This window comes from Lontra canadensis, unplaced genomic scaffold (genome assembly GCF_010015895.1).
Source record: "Lontra canadensis isolate GAN:19392208 unplaced genomic scaffold, GSC_riverotter_1.0 scaffold91, whole genome shotgun sequence".
Lineage (NCBI taxonomy): Eukaryota > Metazoa > Chordata > Mammalia > Carnivora > Mustelidae > Lontra > Lontra canadensis.
Window position 1 is genome coordinate 1190670 of NW_022631085.1, and position 23243 is coordinate 1213912.

Here is a 23243-nt window from a genome sequence, read left to right on the forward strand (position 1 = left end):
TCAGCACCATTTCTTTTTTCTTTAAATTGTGTTATGTTAGTCACCATAAAATACCTCATTAGTTGTTTTTTTTTTTTTATTTTAGATTTTATTTATTTACTCCACAGAGATCACAAGTAGGCAGAGAGGCAGGCAGAGGCAGAGGGAGAAGCAGGCTCCCCGCCGAGCAAGGAGCCCGATATGGGACTCGATCCCAGGTCCCTGGGATCATGACCCGAGCCGAAGGCAGCTGCCTAACCAACTGAGCCACCCAGGCGTCCCTACCTCATTAGTTTTTGATGTGGTGTTCCAAGATTCATGGTTTATGTACAACACCCAGCAGCACCATTTCTTGAAAAAAAAAGTTCTTTCCCTTTATCAAACATCAGTTGACCATAGACATATGGGTTCTTTTTTTTGTCTTGGTTCTATTCAATTGATTCTCATCTGTTCTTCAATTAGTACCACAGTGTCCTGATTACTGTTGTTTTATAGTAATTTTGAAATTGGGTTGTGCAAGTCTCCCAAATTTTTCTTTTTCAAGATTGTTTAACCTATTTTTTTTCTTTAGATTTTATTTATTTATTTGACAGACAAAGATCACAAGTAGGCAGAGAGGCAGGCAGAGAGAGAGAGAGGGTTAGTAGGCTCCCTGCTGAGCAGAGAGCCCAAGGCAGGGCTCAATCCCAGGACCCTGGGATCATGACATGAGCCAAAGGCAGAGGCTTTAAACCACTGAACCACCCAGGTGCCCCTTTTTTCAAGATTGTTTTGGCTATTCTAGGTCCCTTGCAGTTTCACGTTCATTTTAGGATTAGCTAGTAAATTTCTACAAAGAAGACACCAGGGATTCTGATAGGTTTGTGTTGAATCTATAGATCAGTTTGGAGATTGCTGTGAATTTCCTGGTCCATGAACATGGTATGTTTTCCATTTACTTAGATCTTCATTTTTTAAAAGATTTTATTTCTTTGAGAGAGAGGGAGAGACAGGGAGAGGAGCAGGAGGAGAAGGACAAGCAGACTCCATGCTGAACACAGAGCCACATGCAGGGCTCAATCTTATGACCCTGAGATCATGACCTGAGCTGAAATTAAGAGTCTAATGCTTGGGCGCCTGGGTGGCTCAGTGGGTTAAGCCGCTGCCTTCGGCTCAGGTCATGATCTCAGGGTCCTGGGATCGAGTCCCGCATCGGGCTCTCTGCTCAGCAGGGAGCCTGCTTCCCTCTCTCTCTCTCTATCTCTCTGCCTGCCTCTCTGTCTACTTGTGATCTCTCTCTGTCAAATCAATAAATAAAATCTTTAAAAAAAAAAAAAAAGAGTCTAATGCTTAACTGACTAAGCCATCCAGGTGCCCCTTTAATTTTAAGATCTTTAATTTTTTAAAAAAGATTTTATATATTTATTTGACAGAGGGACAGCAAGAAAGGGAACACAAGCAAGGGGAGTGGGAGAGGGAGAAGCAGGCTTTCAGCTGAGCAGGGAGCCCAACACAGGGCTTCATCCCAGGACTCTGGAACCACGACCTGAGCTGAAGGCAGATGCTTAACGACTGAGCCACCCAGGAGCCCCTAGATTTTTAATATTTTATACAATGTTTTCTAGTCTTAAGCATGTAAAATTTACACTTCATTTGTTAAATCTATTCCTAAGTATGTTACCCTTTCTGCTGTTGTTGCACATGGAATTATTTTCTTAATTTCATTTTTGGATCATACACCTCTGTATTTTTTTTATTTTTTTATTTTTATTTATTTATTTATTTATTTATTTATTTATTTATTTTTTAAAGATTTTATTTATTTATTTGACAGACAGAGATCACAAGTAGGCAGAGAGGCAGGCAGAGAGAGAGGAGGAAGCAGGCCTCCTGCTGAGCAGAGAGCCCAGTGCGGGGCTCGATCCCAGGACCCTGGGACCATGACCCGAGCTGAAGGCAGAGGCCTCAACCCACTGAGCCACCCAGGCGCCCCTGTATTTTTTTTTTTTAAAGTCTTCATTTTTTTATTTGGCAGAGATATCACAAGTAGACAGAGAGGCAGGCAGAGAGAAAGGGAGAAGCAGGCTCCCCGCTGAGCAGAGAGTCCGATGTGGGGCTCTATCCCAGGACTCCGAGATCATGACTTGAGCTGAAGGCAGAGGCTTAACCCACTGAGCCACCCAGGCACCCCACCTCTGTATTTTTAATGCTTGGGGTTTTATCCATGATTTGTTCCCCAGACACTAGCTGAGCAGTCCTTATGACTGTAGGATTGTTTCAGTGTCTGGGAATTCAGGGATGAACTATGACACTAAAACGTGGGTTTCTTGAGGCAGAGACTGGTCTCCCGGTTCCCTGCAGTGAGCATAACCAGTGTGACCTCATGCCTTTGGCTTTGTTTCAGGGTTTCTTGGAGGAGACCTGCCTCTTTTACGGACATTACACCATTGATGGAGTGAAATTTCACAACTTCACTTATGATCTGCCCCTGGCTTATTTATTAAGCACAATTGCCTACCTGGCCCTGAGCCTTCTTTGGATAGTGAAAAGGTAAAATTTATCAGGCCATTGTGTTCTTTTGGAATTACCATTAATGGTTGAGTTTATTTGTGGTCTGTGGACCCTGGGAGCCATTGCCCAAGGGATGAGCAGAGTCCAGATTCCCATTCCAGGGATATGGGAAAAAAAAAGTTTGTGAGTATGTGGTAGGCCGAGGAGACCTAGAGGTAACAGAGGCAAGATTTGGTAGCTGGAACAGCGGTCAAATCATCATTGCGCACGTTTGCCAGCACTATAACGTAACCTTATCTCTGATCTAGTATGGTTGCTAATCAGGTCTCTTTTGGGTTGTGAGTGGCAGAAATCCAACTCTGACAAACTGGGTAAAAGGGAACTGAGAGAACCAAGGAAGGGAGGAAACTCCAAATTACAGGCAGGATAAGGGTATGGTTATGTCTTCCAAACAACCAAAAGCAAGGGTTGCCTCATCTCTGGTGATTCTCCTGGTGGTGGCTTTCTTTCTTTCTTTCTTTCTTTTTTTTTTTTTTAAAGATTTTATTTATTTATTTGAAAGAGAGAGATCACAAGTAGACAGAGAGGCAGGCAGAGGCGGGGGGTTGGGGTGGGGGAAGCAGGCTCCCCGCTGAGCAGAGAGCCCAACTAGGGGCTGTATCCCAGGACCCTGAGACCATGAGACCATGACCAGAGCTGAAGGCAGAGGCTTAACCCACTGAGCCACCCAGGCACCCCTGGTGGTGGCTTTCTTATGTGGACTCCCAAGGTCACAGGTTCAGAAATCCTTTTTAAGAGGCTTTTTGGCTCTTCACTCAGATACCCAACTCTGACCCTTCAACTAAAGGCAGTGGGCCCAGATGGTATGAGAACCTCACATTTTCCACGATAGACAGGTACTTCAGTGGGAGATGCCAGTTCCCAAGAAATGAATAGCAAAGAATATTAATTAAAAATTTTAAATTTTAATTTAAATTTTAGTTAAATGAATTAAAATTACAAAGTGTGCAACAGTGTGGCATCTGATCTGAACAGGTGCTTGCTCTCTAAATATTTGGTTATTTTACGATTTAAGTCATTGATTCATTCATTCACAGTGGTCGTATTACAGTCCAGGCATTCCAGATATAAATGTGGCAAGACCACCCATGTACCTGCCCTCAAGGAGTTTAAAATGTAGTCCGGTTAAGGGGCTACAAGCAGTAAACCCATAATAATTGCCGATTAGGGTCCTTGCCATGAAGAAAGTAGACTAAGTAGACTAAGCTGAAGTGGGGTCAGAACTTTAGAGGGCACGATAAGGAATCTTTGGAAGGGATGTTTGAGCTTAAACCTGAATGATGAGGAAGAAGCAGTCATGGGAAGAGGCAGGGGAAGAACTGTCTGAGGAATTCTTAGAGGGGTCGTGTAAGTACAAAGGCCCTGTGGCCAGAGAAGTTGGTGAGTTTATAGAAAGGAAAAAAAGCCATGGTAGTCACAGCAGCATGGCCGTATGGGAGGAAGGATGGCATAGTGCAGGATCTCTAGGATGTGGTCAGGAGTTTGGATTTTATTCCAACTCTGAGAGAAGCCCTTGGATAGATGAAAGGAGATTCTTTTTCACAATGAGCTACCTGGTTAGCTGCCCCATATATGTGGCATGGTCCAAAACTTGTCCCCATGAAAATGAGTGGAAAACACAGCCATGCGTAACCTTTTTATGTTGTCAGCAAAACCAATCCACAGGTCCGTGTTTCACTGTTGTTCTTCTAAGAAGTGTCTGTGTTTTGGGGTCAGGTCGGTGGAAGGATTCAAAATCAACCTGATCCGGAGTGAGGAGCACTTCCAGAGTTACTGCAACAAGATCTTTGCCGGCTGGGACTTCTGCATCACCAACCGCAGCATGGCGGACCTGAAGCACAGTAGCCTGCGGTATGAGCTCCGAGTGAGTGCTGCTGGGTTTTCTCAGTTGGTTCCTTGCCAGTGAAGTCATGCCTGGGAAAGCTGTGGGGGTTGCACCTGGCCAAGCTCTCTTTAGTGCTTAGCAAGTTGCCCTTGTGTCATCTTCCAGAACTTTCCATGGAGAACCACCTCCTGGGTTTGATCACTTTCACTGAAGCATGGAGCTGGTGGACTGGGGACGGGAGGGGAGCCGAGCACATGCGGGTGGGTGGGAGGGGATGGTGTCTGCCCTCCTTCCCCACCGCCTTCCAGTGTTATTTTTCCACCTGATGAGAACCTGTCATGCATCACTTACACCAGGAGAAACAGAACTAGACAAGGTGGAGTGGGGAGAATACGAAAAATACAAGAGAATTTCCAGATTCTTAAGGGGAGAAAGAGGAGCAAACAATATCTTGAACAAACCCACCAAAAAATAGGAGGAGGGGATGATCATAACAAACGCATAATAAAGTGAGATGGAAGGGATCAAATCAAATGTGTGATTTGTTTAAAGGAATGACACATACTACACAGTTAAGTAGTTCCAGGAATAGGTTTTGCTTATGTGTTCACAGTTACTGTGAAGTCTAAGTGCAATCTTTTTTTTTTTTTTTCAAATATTTTATTTATTGGAAAGAGAGAGAGCATGAGTGGGGGCAGGGGCAGAGGGAGAGGGAGAAGCAGACTCCCTGCTGAGCAAGAAGCCCTACATGAGGCTAGATCTCAGGACCCTGGGATCCTGACCTGAGTCGAAGGTAGATGCTCAACCGACTGAGCCACCCAGGTGCCTCTAACTGCAAGTCATAGATAGGAGGTTCTACCTTGACTTAGGCCTTAATAAACATGAAAGCTGGTTGGGCTTGGTCTGGGAAGATATCTGGGCAGACGTGAACATTTAAAGAAGGCCTTAAAGGCGGATGGATGGACCATGATGATGAATTCCAGGTTCTACCCCTGAATATCCCTTCACCTCGTGCTCACAGATGAGTTTTCTTTGGCCCTCAGGCAGATCTCGAGGAAGAAAGAATTCGGCAGAAGATAGCAGAAAGGACATCAGAAGAGACCATACGGATTTACTCTCTGAGACTGTTTTTGAACTGTATTGTTCTAGCCGTTTTAGCCGCATGCTTTTATGCAATCTATAGAGCGACAATATTCTCACAAGAGCACATGAAAAAAGTGAGTACTCTGTGAAAGTCAGTTTAACTGTTACCCTGGTTGGACATTAGGTGTGCCAAGTGCATTACCAGTCTCTGACGTAGAGACCATCATCATTTCTGTTTTATACATAAGGATCTAAGTTCGACTGTTCAGAGAATTGAAAATCAGAGGTAACCAATTTCTACTTTTTTTTTTGAAGATTTTATTTATTTATTTGAGAGAGAGAGCGAGAGAGAGAGAGCATAAGCAGGGGAGAGAGGGAGAAGCAGGCTCCCCGCTGAACAGGGCGCCCAAGGAGGGGCTTGATTCCACACCCTAGGATCACAACCTGAGCCGAAGGCACACCCTTTAACCCACTGAGCCATCCAGTAGCCCCCAATTTCTTTTTTTTTTTTTTTTAAGATTTTATGTATTTATTTGACAGAGAGAAAGACCACAAGTAGGCAGAGAGGCAGGCAGAGAGAGGGGGGGAAGCAGGCTCCCTGCTGAGCAGAGAGCACAATTCGAGGCTCAATCCCAGGACCCTGAGATCATGACCTGAGCCGAAGGCAGAGGCTTAACCCACTGAGCCACCCAGGTGCCCCTCCCAATTTCTACTTTTAATAAAAATATAAGACCATACAACAAGAGTGTTTGGAATTCCTCCTAGAATCCACAATATTCAAATTCAGGTTTGCCTTCCTACATTTACTCCTCAACTCCACTACTGATTAGCTGATTAGCTGCGGCCCCAGTTTACCTAAAATAGCAGTGGTTTTAAAAATCCACGTTGGGGGGCACCTGGGTGGCTCAGTGGGTTAAAGCCTCTGCCTTCGGCTCAGGTTGTGATCCCAGGGTCCTGGGATCGAGCACCGCATCGGGCTCTCTGCTCAGCGGTGAGCCTGCTTCTCCCCCCTTCTCTGCCTGCCTCTCTGCCTACTTGTGATCTCTGTCTGTCAAATAAATAAAATCTTAAAAAAAAAAAAAATCCACGTTGGTCTGGTGGTTTTGATTCAGTCAGTCATTGGAGGAGGGGGCCCAGGTTCCTTCCTTCTTGTGGCTCTGCCATCCTTAGGGTATGCCCTCTTCTGTGTGGTACGAGATAGTTCAGCATGTCCACATTCTAGCCAACAGGAAGGATGGGAAGGTATACCCTTTTCTTCAAGGGCAAGACCTTTTAAGTGCTTGCACTCAAAATGTCTACTAACATCCCTTTGGCCAGAATTTAGTCAGATAGCTGTAACTCACTCTAAGAGAGGCCAAGAAATAATAGTTTTTCCCCCAGATAGTTGTGTATGTGGCCAAATAGTCTAGTACTCTGAAAGGAGAGAATGGCTAGTCCAAATCAATAACTACTATGGCCTTGAAAATACTTTAAATTACCCATTAATATAGACTATGAATTTTCTTTAATACTTGACTTTAATTCATCCAATAGAGCTAATTTTTCTTTCTCTGATACTAGAGCATGATTCCTCTATTCGAACATCCAAAAAGGGAAATGACTTATTTTTATTTAATTTTTATTTTTTTTTAAAGATTTTATTTATTTATTTGACAGAGAGAGAGAGATCACAAGTAGGCAGAGAGAAGGGGGGAAGCTGGCTCCCCACTGAGCAGAGAGCCCAATGCGGGCCTTGATCCCAGGACCCTGAGATCATGACCTGAGCTGAAGGCAGAGGCTCAACCTGAGCCACTCAGGCGCCCCCCCCCCTTTTTTTTTTAACAGAGAGAGAGTGAGTGACAAAGGAAGAAGGAGAGAGAGACTCCCAAGCAGGCTCCATGCTCAGTGCATAGCCAGACATGGGGCTTGATCTCACGACCTTGAGATCATGCCTTAAGCCAAAATCAAGAGTCAGACACTTAAGCCACTGAGTGGCCCAAGGACCCCAGAAAATGGCTTATGTTTAGGGGCCATGCTGAATGACATATATGTTTCGTTTGTTATTTAAATATATATAGCGGAGTTCTTTTTTTCTCTTCCGGTTCTATTGACATAGTTGACATATAACATAAGATGTATAGCATAATGACTTGTCCGTGTAGTTAGTTCTTTCAAGGTCATTTCATATGTGATGCAACTTCCCTTTGTTATCTTCATAGGAAATTGACAAGATGGTTTTTGGAGAGAACCTTTTGATATTGTATCTGCCTTCTATTGTGATCACGCTGGCCAATTTTATCACCCCAATGATCTTTGCCAAGATCATCCACTATGAGGATTATTCTCCAGGCTTTGAGATCCGGCTGACAATCCTTAGGTAATGCCTAGACATGCCAAGCAGGTCACCACTTGCCCATGGCAGACCTTGTTAATTAATCACTTGTGGCCCCTTTTCTTCTGACCCAAGAACCCTCGACAACCTTCAGACAGCCTGCATGAATGAATCAGAGTTTGCCCATGCAGTGAAATCTCTTTGACTTAAGCATGTACTCAGCGGTATTATATTTTTGGTTCACGTATTAGCACATTGACAGCTGAGGGCATAAGGTGGGGCCCTGGGATTGCTCAGAAGATGTTAGGAATGACAGTATACCAGCAGGGAAATGAGGAAATGAGACAGCAAAGGGAAGGCAGCTGATAAAGCGTATCTTATTGGGGCTGTTGGCAGCCAGGGCTCGGCCCTACTAGGAAACTGGGTGTTTGGGTGGGATATAGATTAGTGGGTTCCTACCCACCAAGGTTTCTGTCCTGTACTTCATAAGGGTGGCCGGCTCCTGGAGGCATCAACTCCCCATGCTCCCACCTCGCTAGGCCCCATGCATGGGCCTTGGGAGGAGAGGGGAGACTTACAAGTGCTTACACCAGGAACCTGGGGCATCTGCTGGCTTAGTAAGGGCCGAGAAAGTGTTGCCAGGTCACTGACTGGGTGTGCTGTAGCTGACTGCTTATAATTTGTTGTACTGTCTCTTCTCATTCTAAATAAACACTCAGTTTCTTAAAGAGAAAAAAAGAGGGGCACCTGGGTGGCTCAGTTGTTAAGTGTCTGCCTTCAGCTCAGGTCATGATCCCCGTGTCCTGGGATCGAGCCCCGTGTTGGGCTCCCTGCTCAGCAGGAAGTCTGCTTTTCCCTCTCCCATTCCCCCTGCTTGTGTTCCTTCTCTCGCTGTCTCTCTCTCTCTCTCTCTCTCTGTGTCACATAAATAAATAAATAAAATCTTTCCAAAAAAAAAAAAAAAAAGAAAGAAAGGACAGCTGTAAAGCAAGGTCTAGGGAGTTAACACAAGTAAGTTTAGAGGACCAGCTGGGGACTGTGTGAAATAGAGCGTTTCGTGCCTCAGATGGCATTTGTATTTTTTAAAAAATTTTATTTTGGAAAATTTCAAACAAACGGAAGGTATAATAAGCCTCCATATGCCCATCACTTAGTTTTGATCATTACCAACCATTTGCTGATCTTGTTCCATCTGTCCCCGCCCCCAACTTTAGCTGGATTATTTTAAGCAAATCTTTTTTCACCTTTTTTCCCCCCCTTAACAGACCATCATCACACCTCATAAAATTAAGTCAGTTCCCAATGAAGTTGCAAATGACTTTCCAGGATTAGTTGGTTCAAAGCAGGATCCAGACAAAGGCCACATGCTAAGTTTGGTTGTTATGTCTCTTAAGCCCCCTTTACTCTTTTAAGAACCCCTACCCCTTCGATTCTGACTTTTTATTTGATTCCATCTTTAGGTATGGGCCCCTCCTGAGTGGTGCTGGGTGCTTGAATTCCAGCAGGAGGGATAGGCTGTCAGGTGGCATGCTACGTAATGAGAAGAGTGAGCAGATGTGTGGCTTTGCTTTTCCCCCCACTTTTTCATATTTCATTTTTTTTTATAGCCAAACAATAGAAAAGCATCTTTCAAAAGAGTTAGCCCACTCTGCCCTCCTGTCTCGAATCCTGCTTCCCAAGGGAGTCCTCATCTGTGGGGTTCCTGGTGTTTACTCGCACATTTTGTGTTCTTTTAGAAACAAGATCATATATAAGTGACACTCCGTAACATGCTTTTTCCCCTTCTCAGTATATCAGACGTAACTCAAAGCTCATACTTAAAAGATTCCATTAGTTCCCTTCAGCAATGCATCATGTTCTGTAGTGTGGCTGTAACATCATGGGTTTAGGAATTCCCAGCTTTCTCATCCTTTTTTCCCTTGCTGTTTAAAAAAAATAGTCGCAAAGTATATACATAACATAAAATTTACCATTTTAGACATTTTTTATTTTTCATCTTTTTATTATTTTTTTACTTTTTAGATTTTGTTTATTTATTTGACAGACAGAGATCACAAGTAGGCAGAGAAGCAGGCAGAGAGAGAGGAGGAAGCAGTCTCTGCACTGAGCAGAGAGCCCGATTCGGGGCTCAATCCCAGGACCCTGGGATTATGACCTGAGCCAAGGGCAGAGGCTTTACCCACTGAGCCACCCAGGCGCCCCTTGTTTATTTATTTGACAGAGATCACAAGTAGGCAGAGAGGCAGGCGTTGGTGGGGCAGGGGGAAGCTGGCTCCCTGTTGAGAGAACTGGCTCCCGCAGAGAGCCCGATGTGGGGCTCTACCCCAGGACCCCAAGACCACAACCTGAGCCAAAGGCAGAGGCCTAAACCACTGAGCTACCAGGTGCCCCTTCATTTTAGACTTCTTTTTTTTTTTTTTAAGATTTTATCCATTCATTTGACAGAGAGAGAGAGCACAAGTTGGCAGAGAGGCAGGCAGAGAGAGAGAGGAGGAAGCAGGCTCCCCACTGAGCAGAGAGTCCAATGCGGGGCTCGATCCCAGGACCCTGGGATCATGACCTGAGCCGAAGGCAGAGGCCTTAACCCACTGAGCCACCCAGGCGCCCCGATTTTAGACATTTTTAGAAAAGATTTTTTTTTTAGTTTTTTTTTTTAAATTTTTTTATTTGACAAAAGATTTTGTTTTTATGTAATCTCCTCACCACCCAGTGTGCGACTAGAACTCACAACCTTGAGACCACATGCTCCCCTGAATGTGCCACCCAGGTGCCCCCATTGTAGGCATTAAAAAAAAATATTTAGGGTGCCTGAGTGTCTGCCTTCCACTGAGCTCATGATCCCAGTCCTGGGATCCAGCCCTGCGTCGGGCTTCTTGCTCAACGGGGAGCCTGCTTCTCCCTCTCCCTCAGCCTGCTGCTCCCCCTGCTTGTGGTCTGTTGCTCCCCTCTCTCCTTCTCTCTCTCAAATTTTTAAAAAATAATAATAAAATTTAAATTTATTTATTTATTTATAGAGCATGCACAAGCAGGGGGAGGGGCAGAGGGAGAAGGAGAGAGAATCTCAAGCAGACTCTAAGCTGAGCACGGATCGTGATATGGGACTTGATCCCAGGACCCTGAGATCATGGCCTGAGACAAAATCAACAGTCAGACACTTAACCGACTAAACCACCCAGGTGCCCCCAGACATTTTACGTGTACACTCCTGTGACATTAAGTACATTCCCCATGCTGTGCCACCAGCGCAGCTATCCATTAGAATCCCAAACAAAAACTCTGATTATTTGTGGGTTTGGTTTGAAGGTTTTCTGCTCTCTAGCCTTAGTTCCAGGTAGCCAGCCTGCCCTGAGGCCTCTTCCCATCTCCTCCCCTCCCTCTTTTCCCCGCAGGTGTGTCTTTATGCGGTTGGCTACCATCTGTGTGCTGGTGTTCACCCTGGGCTCCAAGATTACATCCTGTGATAACTACTCCTGTGAGCTGTGTGGCTACAACCAGAAACTCTACCCGGTGAGCCTGCAGGGATGCGGGCGTCCTGCAGGGGGCGGTAATTGACCGGGGGGCGGTGGGGAGGTGTGCGATAGGCCCAAAGTCAAGAGAACAGCCCTCAAAGCTATGGGTTTGAATCCCAGCTGATCTGCTTTCCTGCTGTGTAGCCGAGTCTCACACAGCAGGCCCTTCTATAGCTTGAACATCAGAGTGTGTGCTGGATCTCCAAGGAGCGTCAGTGGATGGCCTCCAGAGGCAGCAGAATCTGAGGGTGGACAGGGTATTGGAAGGAGTGTGAGAACCTGGCTTTCTCTGCCCCACGTTGGGCCTCATTTTCTCTTGATCTCTTTGGTTTCAGTGCTGGGAGACCCAGGTTGGGCAGGAAATGTACAAGCTGATGATCTTTGACCTCATCATCATCTTGGCTGTGACGCTTTTTGTGGATTTTCCCAGAAAGTAAGTGTGAGGGGTACCCCTCTGATTTCCGCCTACCCCTCCCAGTCCCTTCCATATCCCCAGTGGAGGCTCCCATCACAGCTGCTCTTCAGCTCACAGAAATCACTGACAACCATCCAAAGACTTAGAGTTGCCTCTAGGCCATTGACCCCATAGTGCATTAGGTGCCCCTTGAAAGGCAGCAGGAACCAAAATGGCGGTTTCCATGGAGATGGCTTCTGGCCATCAGCACAGCTACTGTCAGGGGAGACCCTCCAGGTTCATGCCCCAGCACTGCCACTTGCTGGTCATGTGACCTTGGGCAAGCTATTTAAGCTTTGTGCTGACTGCGCCACCCAGGCAACTCTATTTTTCTTTATTTTTTATTTTTTTAGAGAGAGAGAGAGTTGGGGGGTGGTGAGAGGAGGGGCAGAGGGAGAGAATGTAGGATTCCAAGAAGTGGCAAGCTAGGTGATAGGGTTCTCATAAGCCATTTTCTGTGTGAATGCACGTTACTTTTTGGGCTGAGTGGCAAACTCAACGACTGCCTGTGTCATCCATTGTCACCACAACCTGGTGAAGTAGGTTGGGTTAAAATCCCCCACATTCCCAATGAGGAAAACGAACCTTGTCTAACTCATTTGGCCCCCTAGGACCAGGGGCCCTAGATTAACACACACACAGTTGCTCACTGTAGAGTGCCACATATCAGCAAAAACACTGGAGACAACCTAAATGCCCATCAGTAGGGGCTACAATGACAAATTATAGAGAAATGTGTGTAGAAACAGCCTTGATGGGGTAGATGTGGTTCTGTGGTCGGGGCAGGCACTGGCAGTCCAGGTGACAAATTGTCCCATTCGTGTCCAGGCTCCTGGTGACCTACTGTTCTTCTTGGAAGCTGATTCAGTGCTGGGGACAACAGGAATTTGCCATTCCTGATAACGTCCTGGGGATCGTCTATGGGCAAACCATTTGCTGGATTGGAGCCTTTTTCTCACCTCTTCTCCCTGCCATTGCAACCTTGAAGTTCATTATCATCTTTTATGTGAAAGAGGTAAGGAGAGTGGGGGTGGGGAGAGCTTATATTCTGGACTATTCTTGACCTCCCAAGACATTCAGCAGGTTGTGTGTCTACAGCCCACACACACATCTGACTTATCAAAATTACATCCCTTATTTGGTGTGTATTTTTATTCTGGAAAAAAGACTTGGGATGGATTTCCACATCTTTATAATTTTGAGAGTTTTGTTAATACTTTTTTTGCTCCTGTGATTTTAATGTTGTTTTTGTAAGTAACTTAAGAGGGGAACCACAATTGAGCCATCAGTGGGCAGTGGCATATTTTGGTGATGTTTCACAAAACATCTATTAATTTAAGTTTTATAATTTTCCATTTGGATGTTGGAGTCGATGTATTTATTTTCAGGTCTCAAGTATTTGTGTCGCTCCTCAAATGGCTCACAGTCCCCGAGCATTGTGGCTGAACTAAGTGCTTATTGGGTAGAGTGCTCTGTGAATGACTAATTGATCTGGGCTTATTAACTGAGCTGTTGTTATTATTATTATTGAGGCAATATATGCTCACTATTAAACTATAGACAGGGGTGCCTGGGTGGGACAGTCAATTGAGCATCTAACTCTTGGTTTTGGCTCAGGTCCTAATCTCAGGGTCATGAGATCGAGCCCTGCATTGGGCTCCAGACTCAGTATAGTCTACTTAAGATTCTCTCTGTCTCTCCCTCTGCCCCTGCCCACATACCCCAGGCGCTCTCTCTCAAAACAAACAAATAAATCTTAAAAAAAAAAAAAAACCCTTTATAAACTATATACAGATACGTATACAGTAACTTCCAACCCTTCTTCTGGAGTTGCCCTCTGTTAACAGGCCCCACGCTTACTTATTACCTATTATGCCAAGCCCTAAGGATTCAGAAATGGAGGTAATAATAATAGCATTAATAATAATGACAGTAATAACGGTTGTAAGAATACCATGTGCCCCCACTCTGCTGAACCCTGTACGCGGGTCATCATGGAATGCTTACACTCATCTTTTGAAGTAGGTACTGATGTTACCCATATTTTACAAATCAGAAAGCTGAAGTTCAGAGAGGTTAAGTAAGTAGCCCCAGGTCACACAGCTTACAAGTGACTCCAGATTTACTTTATTCGAGGGCCTAAGCTCTTTAATCCTTAGGTAAGCAGCACCTTGAATTGGGCTGTACTTCCAACCCAGATGTTTTGGCCTTTGAAGAATGTTCTGGTGCTTTCTTTTTTTTTTTTTAAGATTTTTTTTTTTTAATTTATTTGACAGATCACAAGTAGGCAGAGGCAGGCAGAGAGAGACAGGAGGAGGAGGCAGGCTCCCTGCTGAGCAGAGAGCCCGATGAGGGACTCGATCCCAGGACCCTGAGATCCTGACCTGAGCCGAAGGCAGAGGCTTTAACCACTGAGCCACCCAGGTGCCCCTGTTCTGGTGCTTTCATGTGGAAACTTGAGTTGGTCGAAAGCACCAAAGGAGAGATGGATGTGAGAAAACTTAGAACTTTCTCCTTTCCCCAAAAATATTGGTCACCCAGTGCTTTCCTGGAGTGTGGCTTAGTAAAGACATGTGGGGGTAACAGAGTAGGTCATGGGCACTGGGCTGAATTCTGACACCACAGGCCTGACCACCGAGCAATCCCGGAACAGGACACCAGGGGTCCCTGGCGCTCATTGCCGTCCAACTCACAAGATTTTCTGACTACTGCTGAGGTAAGAGCAGCTTAAGGCCCCCTCCCAGTAATGTAGTCTCTAAAAATATTAAGGAGAAATTTTATGCCTATAAATGTACCCTTCACTCCTTTCCGCTTGATGTTTCCACAAGTCTTTTTCACCTTGGTAGAAAATTTGCTTTTTTTTTTTATTTTTATTTTTTAAAAAGATGTTATTTATTTATTTGAGAGAGAGAAAGAGCGTGAGAGAGAGAGCTACTGACAGAGCAGGAGGAGGGGCAGAGGAAGAAGCAGACTCCCTGCTGAGCAGGGAGCCCAACATGGGGCTGGATCCCAGGACCCCAAGATCATGACCTGAACCAAAGACAGATGCTTCACCGACTAAGTCACCCAAGCGCCCTGGAAATATTTGTTTTTAATACAGAGGAAAAATAAATATGCTTATAAAAAATTCAAACAAAATCTCTCTTGTTCCTTGTTAGCGTAGATCCATTTAATGCATATTTAAACTCCTATGAAGAATACTTTTTAAAAAACGTAAATGAGGGGGTGCCTGGGTGGTTCAGTGGGTTAAAGCCTCTGCCTTCAGCTCAGGTCATGATCCCAGAGTCCTGGGATGGAGCTCCGCAACGGGCTCCCTGCTCAGCACAGAGCCTGCTTCCCCCCGGTCCCGCCCCCGCCTGCCTCTCTGTCTACCTGTGATCCCTCTCTCTGTCAAATTTAAAAAAACAAAACAAAACAAAAAAAACCCCAAAAACGTAAATGAGATCATAGGGCTCATTTCACAGTGCCATCAGGGACATGGAGCTCTCTCACCCTCTCGAAGGGTTCCCCAGTATCTCACTGTGCAGATGCCCTTGAACTTTCAAGCACTCCCTGTTGATCGCTATTTTGGTTGCTTCCAGTTATCCCCACACATTAGCACCTGCAGCAGTAAACATCCATATCCATGTATTTTGGCCCCTTTATTCTATTTTTCCATTGGGATGAATTTCCCCAGGGTTGAGGCCTGGATGAATCAGGTTTCATTTTGATCTAGATTGCTGACTACCCTCTGGAAAAGTCCTACCAGTTTACATTCCCACTGGAATGCATGAATGGGCTCGTTGATCTTCAAGGAAGCTAGACTCTTACTTTTTTTTCTCTTTCCTTCTCTCCCTTTAGATGAGTCTTCTTTATACCTGCCGACCCTCCCCCAGGCAGTTCAGAGCCTCCAATTCTAATTTCTTCTTCCTGTTGGTGTTGTTGATTGGGTTGTGTTTGGCCATAATACCTCTGACAATCAGCATGGCACGGTAAATATGACTCTGTTTTCTAGAACATTTGTTTGCTTCTTGGCACATCCCTCTTTTCTGTTCAAGGGTCCCTTGAATTCTTTACTGGCTTTCCTCATGAGGTTACATCTACAAAAGTCGGTAAGTCACTCCTGGTTTGGCCAGGCCCACCTTTGTTTTGGAATCTCTCTCTGAATGCTGGAATGTCCTGGTCCACTTCCAGAAGCTGGGCTTACACTGTTGCCCTTGTTCTAGAGAGTGCCAGCAGGTCTGTCCTGCCCTACTCCCTTTGCCTGGGACCTCTCTTCTAATCTCATTTGTTTCTGGTTACAAAAATAAGAAGACTTGGGAGTGTCTTCAGTGTGACAAGCACTGTGCTAGGTGCTAGGAGTATAGAGATGATTCAGACATGCCACAAGGAATATGGAGTGTAGTGTGGAATTCGGTAAGAGTAGAAATGCTTAAGACTAAGGATCAAAAATTGGGGGTTCAAGCTCCAGTGACCCTACTTCCTAGGTGTATAGCCATTTATATCAAAGGCCAGTAAACATTTTCTGTAAAGGGCAAGCCTAAATATTTAGGCTTTGTGGGCCATATAGTGTCAGTAGCAACTGTTTAACTCTCTTGTGTCATTATGAAAGCAGCCACAGACAATATACAAACTAATGGGCATGACTGTGTTCCAATAAAACTTTATTTATAAAAAAACAGATGATGGTTCAGATTTGGCCCATGGGTTATTGTTTACCAATCTCTCTGATTTATTCTCATGCAATTTCATTTCTTCATCTTTAAATTAAAATTCTTAAACTTTGGGGCACCTGGGTGGCTCAGTGGGTTGAAGCCTCTGCCTTCGGCTCAGTTCATGATCTTGGGGCCCTGGGATCGAGCCCCATATCGGGCTCTCTGATCAGCAGGGAGCCTGCTTCCTCCTCTTTCTCTGCCTGCCTCTCTGCCTACTTGTGATCTCTGTCTGTCAAATAAATAAATAAAATCTTTAAAAAAAAATTCTTAAACTTTGAATCTGTCTCTCAGATTTTGTTTTTTAATCAGTTTGAGTATATATATTTTTATTGTTTCTTGTTATAATAATAGATGTTATATAAAAAGTCAAACAGTACAAAAGGATATAAATTAAAGAGAAAAAAAGTGCCACTCATCCTCCCTTCTTGGTCCCATTCTGCCAAGGTAACCACTATTAATATTTTATGAATACCTCCAGAAATTCATATGAACAATGTATTTATTTTTAAAGTTTTTTTTTTTTTTTTTGACAGACCACAAGTAGGCAGAGAGGCAGGCAGAGAGAGAGAGGAGGAGGAGGCAGGCTCCCTGCTGAGCAGAGAGCCTGATGCGGGACTTGATCCCAGGACCCTGAGACCATGACCTGAGCCGAAGGCAGAGGCTTTAACCACTGAGCCACCCACGCGCCCCCCCTTTTTTTTTATTATTTTTTTTAACAATGTATTTATTTTTAAAAGAGACATATGGAATAATGCTGTAACTCTGATTGCTTTTTTTTTCCAATTAATTTTATATTGTGCCCTTTTCCATACCAACATATATAGAACTCTCATTGTTTTAAATGTTTTTTAGCTTTGACTTTTTTTATATAATACATACATTCACATGACACAAAATTCAAAAAGTATAAGAGTATATGATGGCAATTCATTTTCGAGTCCTATTTCCTAACTACTTAGTTTCTGCCTGGGAACCAGTCTTTTCAGATTTCTGTGTCTCTTTCAGTGGTTTTTTTTAGCATTCTGTTTTATGAATAGATCATAAATTGTTCATCCATTTCCTTAAGGAATAGTTAGGTTGCTTCCCAGAGTGTTTTTTAACCCATAAAGTTGAGCTGCAATGGAAAATCATACACACAGATCTTTGTGATATGAATATAGGGAGTTTTTTGTAGGTCTTTTTTTTTTTCTTTGTAGGTCTTAATAACAAATTTTTTCCATTGTAATTTTGATTTTTCCTTACTTTTTATTTTGAAAAATTTGAAAAAATAGCAACAGTGAAGACTCCTATACCCTTCAACTAGATGTCCCAGTTGTTAATATTTTGATTTCGCTGCATTTGTTTTCTCTCTCTCTCTGCGCCTACATTTTTTATGGCTGTCATGACCCGTTTGAGATTGTTATGGACACCACAGCATACCTCAATAATAACCTCAGCCACCCCCATTTTGAGATCTGTGGGTGCATGGAGAATTGGAGCTAAATACTTGAGCGTGAAGCTTCTAAAAATAAGAGCATCCTCCTTCCCACGCATCTGCAATAACATTATTGTATGTAATTAATACTAATATTTCTGCCGTTTTCAAATTTCTCCATTTGTCCCCAGATAGTCTTTTATGGCCTTGTTTTTAAAATGAGGATCTTTCATGTTTTACCCATTGCTTTTAACTTCTATGTCTCCTTACTCTCCTTTAATTTTATTTTAAGTAATCTCTATACCCAATGTGGGGCTTGGACTCCTGACCCTGAAATCATGGGTTGTATTCTCATCTGACCAAGCCAGCCAAGTGCTCCTCTTTACTCTCTTTTAATCGTGGATTCTTGAAGGGCGCCTGGCTGGCTCAGTTGGTGGAGCATATGACTCTTAATCTCAGGGTCGTGAGTTCTAGCCCCATGTTGGGTGTGGAGCATATTTTTAAAAACTTAATTCATTTAACAGAATTTTGATTCTTTGCAGAGTCCACAATAGTTACCTCACCTCCAAATTAAGAGATCGGTGAATAAAATCACCACCACATTCTGGGTCTGTTTGATTGTTACCTCACAGTGCCATTTAACTTGCTCTTCTGTGCTAAATTTCCTGTGACCTAAAAGTCAGTCTAGAGACTAGATGAAGTTTCAGGGTCAGCGTTTTTGACCAGAACATTCCATTCGGCCCATAAGACCAGGCAGTTCCTCTCGGGTCACTGGTAATGAGCCTGTGGGTGTGAGAGGACGGACGCTCAGCCTGTGCTCCGTGCCTCACCCTGAGCCCCTGGGTCTATTTCTTGGTAGCATCCCTTCCTCGAAAGCCTGTGGGCCGTTCACCAACTTCAACACCACGTGGGAGGTGGTCCCCAAGACAGTGAGCACCTTTCCCAGCTCTCTGCAGTCCCTGGTCTATGGCGTCACATCGGAAGCCTTCGCAGTGCCTTTCTTCATGATCATCTGGTGAGTAAGAACCGCCCGGACCCCTGCAAGTATTCTCCGTGCAGGCCCATGGAGCCTTCTCCGCTGGGAAATGCGAGCTTGCCTGCTATATACTTGATAAGTTACAGAACCTCCCCTCTCCCTCTGCCCCCTCCCTGCTTGAGTGCTCTCTCTCCTCTCTCTCTCAAATCAAATATTTTAATAAGAAGGTAGGGGACGCCAGGGTGGCTCAGTCATTTAAGTGTCTGCCTTTGACTCAGGTCATGACCCAAGGTCCTGCGATCCAGCCCCAAGTTGGGCTCCCTGCTTAGCGGGGAGTCTGCTTCTTCCTCTCCCTCCGCTGCTCCCCCTGCTTGTGTGCTCTCTGTCTTTCTCTCTCTCTCTCTCTCTTAAATAAATAAAATCTTTAAAAAGTTTCTGAACCTTTGTGAGCCTTCCTTTCCCGTTTTATTTATTTATTTATTTATTTAAGATTTTATTTATTTATTTGACAGAAAGAGAGAGAGATCACAAGTAGGCAGAGAAGCAGGCAGAGAGTGGAGGAAGTAGGCTCACTGCTGAGCAGAGAGCCCGATTCGGGGCTCGATCCCAGGATGACCAGAGCCGAAGGCAGAGGCTTAACCCACCGAGCCACGCAGGCGCCCCCCCTTTCCCATTTTTAGAATGGGCATCATAATAGTGATTTTTTTTTTAAGATTTTATGTATTTATTTATTTAGGGAGAGAGAGAGAGAGAGAAAGCATGCACATGTGAACAGGGGAGGGGCAAAGGCAAAGGGAGAGGACGAGAATCCCAAACAGGCTCTGTGGTGAGCAGGAGACTGCCACAGGGCTTGATCTCATGACCTTGAGATCATGACCTGAGCTAAAATCAAGAGTTGGAAGCCACCTGGAGGCTCCAAAATAGTGATTCTTTAAGAGGGTCATTGAGCAGGTCTAGTAAGATTAAGCATCTGCCTTTGGCTCAGGTTATGATCTCAGGGTCCTGGGATCAAGCCCCACATCGGGTTCCGTGCTCTGCGGGAAGCCTGCTTCTCCCTTTCCCACTCCCTCAGCTTGTGTTCCTTCTCTCACTCCCTGTCAAAGAAATAAATAAAATCTTAAAAAAAAAATGATCCTGCAGCTAAAGCACTTAGCCCAATGCCTGCCATAAAAACCCAATAACCATTGCTGATTAATATTATTATTTACAAAATCACTTGCACTTTGATAAAGAAAGTGATTACTGGGGAGAGAGAAGAGCACTGAATTAGAAGCATGCACTTGAACCCTGTCTCCACTACTTGTACATAGAATGTGTCCCCCCTATGCCTCAGTTTCCTCACCTGGAAAATGAGGTAAGGATGGCACATACCTCATAGGGTTGTGAGAAGAAGGCAATACAGTTAACATAGTGAAATGGGTAGCAGAGGACCTGGCCCTTAGTAAAAGCACAGTAAATGACAGGTGTTCTATATCAAGGTGACAAGAATCTTTTCTGCATAGTGATTCATTTTGAGTGTTAAAGTAATTCTAGGGCCATCTGGGTAGCTCATTTGGTGTCTGACTCTTTTTTTTTTTTTTTTAAGATTTAAAAAATTCGTTTATTTGACAGAGATAAAGAACCCAAGTAGGGGGAGCAGTAGGCAGAGGGAGAGAGAGAAGCAGGCTCCTTGCTCAACGGGGAACCCGACTCAGGGCTCGATCCCAGGACCCTGGGATCACGACCTGAGCCAAAGGCAGATGCTTAACTGACTGAGCCACCCAGGTGCCCCTAAGTGTCTAACTCTTGATCTCAGTTCAGGTCTCAATCTCAGGGTCAGGGGTTCAAACCCCACATTGGGCTTCATCCTGGGTGTGGAGCCTACATTAAATAAAAAATAATAAAATAATTCTAATCACAAATGTACATTGATGTCTTACTATGTGCTGGGTGTTGTTCTAATTATAGTCTATCCTGATTATTAATGGATTCCATTTTTTGTTTCTGTGTTGTGAATATGCCTACTTGCTAAAATATTTCGTAACCCCAAAATCAGTGCTTGAGGCAAGTTCATGGTCATTTGTGGACTTGCACAGAGTGGCAAAAAATTGGAGTCACCCAAAAATCACTATCTTAGTCTGTTTGGGCTGCTGCTTACAGAAAATACCATAGACTAGGTGGCTTATAACCAATTATTTCTTATAGCTCTGGAGGCTGCTAGTCCAAGGTCAAGGTGTCCGTCTGCGTGGTTAGGTGAGAGCCGTCTTCTGGCTTGCAGACTTCTCATATCCTCACATAGCAGATGGGATGAGCTACTTCTTTGGGGTCCCTTTAATCAGGGCACTAATCCCGTTCATGAGGGCACCATCCTCATGACCTTAGCACCTCCCAAAGGCCCCACTTCCTAATACCACCCCCTTGGGATTAGGATTTCAAATATGAATCTGGGGGGCACACAAACATTCACACCATAGCACACATGTTACCGGCTAGAGTCAAACAATGCTTAGTAGTCTCTCTTCTTGTTTCAGCTCTCATACTAAGAGTAAGTGTCCTTTTGTGATCTCTGTGGGGCCAGGTTTCTTGCATTTTGTGCTTTTGGTGGGTCATTTCACTGTTTAAATTGGCCCCAAGCATACTGAAGGGCTTCTGGTCATTCCTAGGTGCAAGAGGGCTTGTGATGTGCCCTACGAAGAAAATATGTAAGTTAGATAAGCTTCATTCGGGCATGCATTATAGTGCTGGTGATGCCAGGTTCAATGTTAATGAATCAACAATAATATTTAAATAAGATGTCTTTAAACAGAAACAACGTTATATTTTGATAACTTTCTTTCTCAATAAATAAGAAACATAAAAGAGGGTATTGATCAGTTGACAAAAATGTTGTGACCGGTGACTCAAGGAACCTGCCCCAGTTTGTCCCCTAGGGGCACTGGTTCAGAAGTCACTAAGTCAGTGTTCCTGGAGGCTTTATAGAATGTAACTACTACAGATAACTAGAATTGATTGTAGCTGGCATGAATTAACTGTAATGAAATCACTGCAATTATCTCTTGATATAGATAGTCTGACAGTAAAACCCCACCACCATGCAAGAAGAGAACCCGAAAAATTTATTTGTTAAAGGTAGGATACCTTTGATAGAGATTAATAAAATGGCTTAGGGAAGCTATGCAGACAGTCAGCCTGGGATTCTGAGTACCTCAGGATCCAGCTACTCTGTCCTAGGGGGTTTGACTCCAAGCTATGGCTTGGCTGGCACCATCTGGTGGCAGTTGCCTGATCTGGCCATTCTTGGCTTATGGCCACAGTGTGTTCCAGAAGAGTATCATTGATATGAGCGATTCCATTACTTCCTCAGCCCTATCTGGGGAGATTAGACAGGAAACCACCTCCCCTTCAAGGAATGGAATGAGGTTGCCTTCTGTTTTCCTGGCGGCTCGCTGTCCACTCCACATGCCCCTGTCCCCAAAGATAATAACTTCAGCCACCCCCATTCTGAGATCTGGGGCCACACAGAAGACAGGAGCCAACAGCCAGTTGCTTTTATTCAAAGATCTATTATCCTAGGCTTGTTGTCCCCGGGTTTTACTGTATTATCCTCATTGTAGATGAGGAAGCGGGGGCCAGGGAAGTGATCATTCACAGCCAGTTCCTTCCATACTGAGCTGTCTGGACCATCTCCTTCTCTTTCCCTGTCATACCGTGTGTGCCAGGGGAACAACAACAACTTTTAATATTGACTTAAAAAGCAAGGCATGAATCAGTCTCTACTACCACTGCTAACTAAATACCCCTCTGGGGCTGTTTCTTATGTCCTCTGCTTAGGAGAGATCCCTTCCTTTCTTCCTCCCTCCCCCCCACCCTGTCCTTTTTTTTTTTTTAAGATTTTATTTATTTATTTGTCAGAGTGAGCACAGGCAGGCAGAGTGGCAGGCAGAAGCAGACGGAGAAACAGGCTCCCGCTGAGCAAGGAGCCCGATGTGGGACTCCGATCCCAGGACGCTGGGATCATGACCTGAGCCGAAGGCAGCGGCTTAACCAACTGAGCCACCCAGGAGTCCTTTTTTTTTTTTTTTTTTTTTTTTTTAAGTAATCTCTACACCCAGTGCAGGGCTTGAACCCAGAACGTCACACTCCAGATTTTTCCTTCCTCCCTCCCTCCCTCTTTTCCTTCCTTCCTTCCTTCCCCTCCACCTGTCTGTCCATCCCTCCTTCCCTCCCTCCCTCCCTCTCTTCTTTCTTTCTTTTCCTAACAGAAGTGAACCTGTTCTGGGCAAAATGGACCGGGTTGTTTATCCAGCAGCCCTTCAGCTGGCACAGACTCCCTAGTGACCGCTTCCTTGTGTTACAGCCTCATCATGTTTTACTTCATCGCCCTGGCCGGAGCGCACAAGCGGGTGGTGGTCCAGCTCCGAGAGCAGCTGTCCCTGGTAAGGAAGAGCAGGTCCAGAGGGTCATGGCTG

General features: G+C 44.6%; 1 protein-coding gene across 5 annotated transcripts in view; it reads left to right on the forward strand.

Annotated features, from left to right (window-relative positions):
- The window catches only part of TMC7 (transmembrane channel like 7), a 52308-nt gene that overhangs the window by 27883 nt on the left and 1182 nt on the right, over positions 1 to 23243 (forward strand). For 2 of the 5 annotated variants that reach the window (XM_032836195.1, XM_032836200.1), the window contains 10 exons: positions 2363 to 2508; positions 4246 to 4393; positions 5398 to 5571; positions 7636 to 7793; positions 11138 to 11255; positions 11593 to 11690; positions 12540 to 12726; positions 15552 to 15682; positions 18679 to 18834; positions 23132 to 23210. In XM_032836195.1, coding sequence (XP_032692086.1) covers positions 2363 to 2508; positions 4246 to 4393; positions 5398 to 5571; positions 7636 to 7793; positions 11138 to 11255; positions 11593 to 11690; positions 12540 to 12726; positions 15552 to 15682; positions 18679 to 18834; positions 23132 to 23210 — 1395 coding nt within the window. The other 3 variants (XM_032836196.1, XM_032836197.1, XM_032836199.1) reach the window with 3 other exon arrangements.